Source organism: Olea europaea, chromosome 5, assembly GCF_002742605.1.
Source record: "Olea europaea var. sylvestris chromosome 5, O_europaea_v1, whole genome shotgun sequence".
Lineage (NCBI taxonomy): Eukaryota > Viridiplantae > Streptophyta > Magnoliopsida > Lamiales > Oleaceae > Olea > Olea europaea.
Genome location: NC_036241.1, coordinates 4849397 through 4857109, shown reverse-complemented (window position 1 = coordinate 4857109; position 7713 = coordinate 4849397). Strand labels below are relative to the sequence as shown.

The 7713-nt window shown below is 31.7% G+C and overlaps 1 protein-coding gene across 2 annotated transcripts in view; it reads right to left on the bottom strand.

Moving 5' to 3' along the window:
• LOC111394463 overlaps nucleotides 1-5532 on the bottom strand; it is an 18097-nt gene extending 12565 nt beyond the window's left edge. Inside the window, exons 1-5 of one of the 2 annotated variants that reach the window (XM_023020297.1) lie at nucleotides 5118-5532; nucleotides 4642-4908; nucleotides 3179-3501; nucleotides 2926-3018; nucleotides 2741-2831 (exon numbers count right to left, since the gene is read on the bottom strand). In XM_023020297.1, coding sequence (XP_022876065.1) covers nucleotides 2741-2831; nucleotides 2926-3018; nucleotides 3179-3501; nucleotides 4642-4902 — 768 coding nt within the window. In that variant the 5' untranslated portion in view covers nucleotides 4903-4908; nucleotides 5118-5532. The remainder of the gene's footprint in view (nucleotides 1-2740; nucleotides 2832-2925; nucleotides 3019-3178; nucleotides 3502-4641; nucleotides 4909-5117) is intronic. The other variant, XM_023020298.1, reaches the window with a different exon arrangement.
• Nucleotides 5533-7713: the final 2181 nt, after the last annotated feature.

The following is a 7713-nucleotide window of genomic DNA, read 5'->3' as shown; positions in this document are numbered from 1 at the left end:
AAGTGTAATTTAGACAATAAGCATAAATTACATAGTTTATTTTCAGAAGATCCAAGTCAGAATTGTTTAGTGGACTTAATTTTAAATTTATCAAAAAATTTAGAATTAGAAAATAAAAAGCAAAATAGTTATCTAGAAATTATAAAAGAAAATATTATAGTCAGAGATCAAGAGATTAAAAATATAAAAGAATCTTTAGATTATATTAAAAATCAAAATTCAAGTATTTTAGAAAAACTTGTTAAATTAGAAAAAATACCATCTAAAGTAGATTTAACAGAAATAAAAAGAATTTTAGATTCAAATAAATCTAAAGAAATCTACATCAAGTGTAGAAAAAGACTTAAAATCACTAACAAACACTTTAGAAAAACTAAGTTTTAAAGAAACAGGAAAAGAAAAGGTAACTAGAAAATTACTTAAAGAATATAAATTTTCAAGATGAACACAAATTATTTCTTAGGAAGATCTAGAACAATAAATGAAGAATCATCTACATCTAGAAATAGTACTTCAAGCATAAGCAGAAATAGAATAGAAAAAGTTTTAAATAGATCAGTACAATATAATCAAAATATAGAAGAAATTATAGATCCTCAACAAGATTATTTAAGATTTCAAACAAATGGATTAAGAATTCTTAACCCAGAAATATTATATAATAGAGGAATTTTTGAAACAAAAACATAATTTTTTAGACATAGTAGAGAAGTATCTGTTCAGTGTATAGGAAATCAGGTAAGAAAATTGAATTTAATATCAGAAGACTCTAAGAGAGAATTAAAAAAGAAAAATTTTAGATTCATGCTCTTAGGATTAATAGTTATAGGAATAAAAGGATTAACGAGAAAAAATTTAGGATGCAAGGTTTTAGTTACTATATATGATGAAAGAATTAATAATATAGATAAAAGTATGATTGCTAGTACAGAAGTTGATATGAATAATAATAATGGTATAATTTATTGTAATCCAGATTTTTTATTAACTATTAAAGATTTTTCAGAGAAAACTAAAATAGGAATTCAAACAAAAGGATATGAAGAGGTAGAAAGTGGAGATAATTTACTAATTAGTATAGGATTCTTAGGAAGATGTTCAAATAACTCTCAGACAAAATACAAGATTTACATAGATAAAGTAGTAAATTTAATGAGTAGTAAAGGAATTAATATGGTTAAACATAAAGAATACTCATCAGAACAATTAGCAGGATTAGAATAGGATATGGATAAATTTTTTGAAAATCAAGAAACAATTATAACACCACAGGAAGCATTAACTTATAAAGATATTCATGGAAGATTACAATCAAGTACAGAGGCAGAATGATTTTGAAGAAGAAATCAATCCTGAAGATGAACAAAGTTAGCCTGGGTCATTACAAAAATCTTGATAGACAAATATTTAGAGCAAAACTATCAACTGGATCAATACTAAAGGGTTTATCTTTTTGTTTGAGAAGTTTATAACTAGACCTTTCCATATATTACCTTACTGGACAACTTGCAGAAGGGAAAAATATGATGCATACGGAACTCAAAAGGCTGAATGACTGAATCCAATGGTTTGTCAGATACTATTCCTACTGCTGAAAATTTCTCTCTCTTGAAGATAATGTTGTTAAGTGGCACAGACAATATTCTTTCTGAGATACAGAGATTAAAAGAAATCTTCTAGATAGACTTCAGTACAAATAACCGAATCCCTCCAGATATTGTTAATTGTCTTTCACTGACTCCCTTGGATTTAAGCCAAAATCAACTCACTGCCTCAATCCCAGTTCAAATTGCAGAAACTCATCAAATTACTTTCTCGGAAGCTCTTAAGCCTAAGTCTTCCAAAAGAAATTGGGTTAATCAAGAACCTAAAATCAGCAGATTTATCGCTCAATAATTTCAGTAATTCAGTATCTGGAACTGAACATTATCAATTCTTCAAGGATCTCACTCTTTCTGGCAATCCTATCTCTGGAGATTGAAATACATGAAACTACATTGGAACCACCCTATCAGATTTTAATACCTAAAGAGACAGTGAAGAGGTTCCTGGAAAAAATAGGCACTTTATTATTTCATTGGACCTTCAGGTTGTTCCCTCGTTTTACCCCTTCTAATTATAACTAAGACCCAAAAATGTAAGAAAGCGATCAAATCAATTGGGGGTGGGGGGGTGGAAGATAATGGGAAGCTTCCCGCTTAAATGTAAAAACCAAAAAATAAAAAAAGAAGAAGAAGGGGAACGAAAGAGGATGTATTAGTAGTCCTTTTCAGGCCGCCCACCGCCGACTCAAATGGAAGAAGGTAGAAGAGAACGTGAGGGTAGAATTGTCTTCTCATAGAGTCAACTTAACACACCATCAGTGATGTGGGATGAACATATCGTCAAGCTAACAGCATTGTGGATGATGGCTAAACCCCCCCCGGTTAGGTTGGCTGACTGTGTGCCACATTAATGCTCTATGTAATAGGGCAATTGCTAATAAGTTTATATTACGGCCAAAAGAAACACCAATGCAAACTAAGGCTTGTGATACGCTTTTATCAAACATGGCAATATCCGTTGATGGAATATTTGACACAGAAGGAAGCCAAACTACAAGAGCAACTAACACTCACCATTGAATATGCAACGAAGAAGGATGAATACAAAGTGGTGAAAGTGATGTGATGCAACATGCAGTAATAAAACCTGATAACCGGAGCAGCAATTAAATGCTCCGGTACAGTATCTAACTTACGGAAGTATGTTGAGCTAGAGTGGTCAACTCTTGAATTGTCATTTTGGCCTCTTCTCTTAATTGTTTGTGAACATCCGGATCTGAATCCAACCTAATATGTCAAAGAGTCATTTTGGTGAATATCTTTCTTCCACTTCTAAAGACAGGCTAACTTGCAAAATATTTGAAATATATTCCCAACTCACTTTGAAAAGAATCTATCGAGGTTGTGAAATTGTGCATCTTTACAGAGATTTCCAAATCTGATAACCTCGCGAGAGAAGACATCAAATTCCTCCCTACAGAATACAGAAAAAAATTGTAAGGTTTAACAGATGAAAACCAATTGAAATTTATTTGACAAAGAAAGAACTGTAAAAAAGAAGAGGAAAGGAAAGGAAGAAGAAAGGAGAGAGTTCATGCAAGATTGGTCTACATCCTAGCCAAAGAACTCATTACCTCTTGTCAGCAGCTGCAATTCTAAGCAGCTCATTCATATCTGTAGAAACCAACTTTTGTACTCCTTCTGTATGTAAAATTTCCTTGCGCAAAAACTGAATATTTTCTGCAGAAAGAGATTGCACCAAGTTCGCACCTTTGGAAATAGTATTTGCAACTTCAAATGCCAATATAGATATTTTATTTCCCCTCGAAGCCAGACCAGTCGTAAATCCACCAGAGTTCAAATTAGTCATGCTGCTGCCTAGAGTATCTAGAACTTCCACTGCTTTCTCAAGGCCAACTGCACCAGCCTTACCAAGAAATGAGCTCACTTGAGGTGCCTGTCGCAATAACAAGCAGCTTGCTTTAAAATAATAACAGCAGCATCTTCTAAACCAATAAAAGAATTCTTTCCAGTTATTCTTTTGAAAGGAGCAAAGAAGGATATATTAAAACTAAAAGGAGTTCAAAATACCAGTTGTTTGAATAGCAATGTAGCTACGAAACATATCCATCAGGCAAAGGAAAATGTCAAAAACTAGTGATATTTCAGTCAACAGTGTTATTCTTGCAATCAAAGCATTGAACACAAACATGGATATAAATTGCAAATGCCACACCAATATGGAGTTTTTTTGCAAAAATGGGATGATCATATCATTAATGCAAAACAATAGTTAATGTTCACAAGTCAAAGATCGATATACCTCTAAACTACATTATACAGTATAAAAGCATAAGTCATAGTTCATGAAGAAAATGATGTCATATTCCAGCAGTCACGTGCCTTTTGATTTTTGTTATTGTTTGTTCTACTCTAGCAACCTCAGCAAAAGTAGTTAACAACGAGGTTGTTTGTGAACATGGGCTTGAACTGCCCAAGTTAACAAGTATCACAGTGATAATTAGCTACTGGAACAAGCTCCTTCAAGAATTGTGAAGCATGCTACTTTTTTTGGGTAAATTCCATCGGGTCCCCGACATTGGGATCAGTTGTCAACAAAGCCCACTTCTACTCGTTTCCACAATTTATTTTAGTTCTACCATTTGATCGAACTTCTAAAATTGCTATTTCTATGAAAAGAACTTCGTATTTCTTCACTTATAGTCATGTAAACATGTAGCATGCCACCGTAATATTCAACTCCCCAATAAGCAATTTATCTATTTAAAAACACTTCTTTGGAACCTTCAATTTTACTTTGTTTCCCTAGTGACGAGCGAAAACAAAAATTGAATCGCCATTCTCTATGATATACATAACTCTAATTAAATTCCATGCTTCATTCCACAGAAATCTATCCATGCGGAAATCCAGTTCTTCTTCCACTGATCTTTATTTCATGATGAAGCTCAGCGGAGCACCCATTTCCATAAGATTCCCATCGATCAAACTAATATACTACTTCACGAGAGAGAGATAGAGAGAACAAAATGCAGATGCACAAAAGCATAAGCACATCTTGTACATTGTTTGATACCTTATTAGCGAGTTTTCTAGCAGGGGTTGATGGCTTCAATTCCTGGGAGATTGAAAAGTTCAATTCACCAGAATCATATAGATTGCCTGGCTCCTTCGTGAAAGCATCCGTATTATCAGGATATGTCGTAGAATTATCATTCTTCAGCTTCCCAAAACTCCCAATTGACTTCAGCTTCCCTGAAAACCCTGAAGTCTTATCATGCTCAACCTCAGTTGACTTGCAGCTCTTAATTGTCCCTCCAGAACATACTCCACCCATGTCACTCTTATTCAAAAAATTGTAACAAAAAACGTTAAAAAATCAGTATCAAAATTCAAATAAACGGCAGTTAAGTACAAGAATTGCACAACTAAAATATTACAAAATTAAATAAAACTAAAAGAGGAAGAAGAAGAAAGGAAAAGAATTCTTCACTCAGATAAAAATAAAATAAAATAAAATAAAAATTTGGACTGCATTATTGAAGTGCTTACCAATTGAAAAGGGGGATTGGAAAAATGGGAAAGTGGGAGAAGAGTATATAGCGGGTAATAATAATGATAAGACCACCTAATTTTGTGCAGAAAATCTTGTGGCAATTTGGTCTTGGAGAATCTATTTATTTATTTTTTTAATTTATCAAATTTCGATTTCAAGAAATTGATGAAGAAAATGAGAATGATGACAATAAACACGGGTAGAAGAGTAGTGGGTTCTTGACTTTTCCTCCTCTTTCTCTTTATTTCCCTTTCTTTTCCCCCCTGTAGTCTTTTTCAGTTGTCTTGGTAGGGAAGAAGGGTCTACTCTGAAAGTAGGGAATGGTTGGACAGGAGTAGGAGTGGGGGCGGCGACTGAAGTCAGCCGTAGAATGGTGTCGAGGAATCAACGTCAGTCATCGGAGAATTTAGTTAACAAAGTTTTATTTTAAAACTTTTTTGAGGGTTGACCATATGATTAAACTTTTTTGTCTTGGTTTGACCAGATCCATCTCAAAGTGCGTCCCTCGAGCTAGTGGCGTGATGGAATAGTGAAGTTAATCCTTATTACAAAATATGAGTTCAATGAATCTTTGTTATAATTATCATTGGGATGGCTGTTAAATTATTTTTGTTATTCAGGATAGTCGTGTATTTTTATTTTTATTTTTATTTTTGGCTCGATACAGTGTAAGACAAATTAAGCTTGAAAATACTATCAAGAGATGTCTGATTATTTGTGTGACGCTAGTTGAGTTAAGCTTTGCTTTTTTTTCCCCTCACAAAATATTTATAACTCAAAAATATTAAAAGATAGATCAGTCTTGACATTTTTTGCTTGTAAAACGATTTAGGCTTGAAAAAAACCATCAAGATATGTAGTTTTTATGATCTATTTGACACTAATTGAGTTGAGCCTCGAGCCTCGTATTTTTTACACGTAACATTTATAAATAAATAATATAATTATGATAGTATCAATCTAAACTACTTTTAAAGTAGGTCGGCATTATAAGCTCAATACATACGGGTTCATTCATAAAAGAACTAGCGACTTTTAAATCATTCACATGTTCTAATTATTCATGTTATGGACGTAGAGTGTCGAACAAATTCATTAGGACTTTTGAGGTTGAATTTCAAACTCCTACAATATAATACGGCTAGTTATCTATTCGTGTTAATTGACAAAATAATTTCTTATTATTGATGCTCTCACGTGGTTTGAAAATTTTGACTAAAGTACATCGTACACAATTTGTGTTGACTATCATTTACAACTAAATTAATATGTATAACAAGCGTTATATGTATAGATTGAAATTTCGAAGTGATGGTTTCTTAGAAATGAAAGAATCACAATTGTCCTTTCTTTGTTTCTTTCATCCAACGTTTTTTCTTTTTCAGAATTAAATTTATTGACATATAGTTTCAGTGTCGTACACGTTCAAATCGCTTTAGAAAAAGAAAGTTAACCTAAGCCCGAATTGATTACTTTTTTTGAGCCTTGTTTGTTTCTCATTTTTTTTTTAAAAAATGAGAATAAAAAATATAGTCGTTACGAGCTCCACACAAGAAATGGAAATTCAAATTTGGTGGCTTGGTGTGATGAATAACGATTATATTTTTCATTTTAATGAGGAAAGAATAAGAACCAAACAAGGGCTAAGTGTTAGGGCAAACAACAAACAAATATTGAGCCATATTTTCCCATCAAAATGTATTTTTATACAGTGATTTAATATTATTTTAATCACACATTCTTCATATGCAAATCCAATTTTTTTTTAACCACACATTATCCATCATAACACTATTACAAAATACACATTTTGGAAAAAAATAATAATAATAATGTAGCTCAAACAAGTTATGAGTTAGATTACATAACTTTAAAGTAAATTCATATTTACATTTTCTAATTTGTTTAATACGCTTCGAATTTTGAAAAGTTTCATTTTTATTTCAACAATAAAGTAAAGACTACTTTAAAATAAGTAACTCATTTATTTTTAACCTTTATCGATGAAAATATTATTCATACATATTAATATGTACTTATTTGCTAACTTATAAGTAAAATTCATAATCCTAGAAAAAAGTAAACATTAGTAAGTCTTGTAAGTTATGCTTAAAGTCCAAACAACTTTTAATTAGACAGATTTGGCCCTAGAATCATGGTATAATTAAATTCTAGTACAATTTTGACTAAACATACAAGGTTGCACACTAAAGTACAAGAAAAAATCATATGCCATGGAATCGTTGACTATGAAAAAATGAAGAAAATAATCCTATGATTTGCTATCTTGACCATTTCATATAAGTAGGTATTATTACAAAAACTACTACTGATGAGATCAAATGTGATAATTAACTCTCGTAGTTGGTCGTTATCACTGACGATCATCTTTACTATTGTTCGCCACAACCATTTTATGTGATTCTGTAAATAATTACTACAATAAATAATTTCTTAATATATTAAATAACAAAATAATGCTACTCTTTTACAAGTCAATTTATCATCGAACATTGTCCAAAGCAAAATATCATGTTGACATCAAGAGTTTGAATTTCCCTTCTTATTGTCATTAATAAAGCTATATAAAAA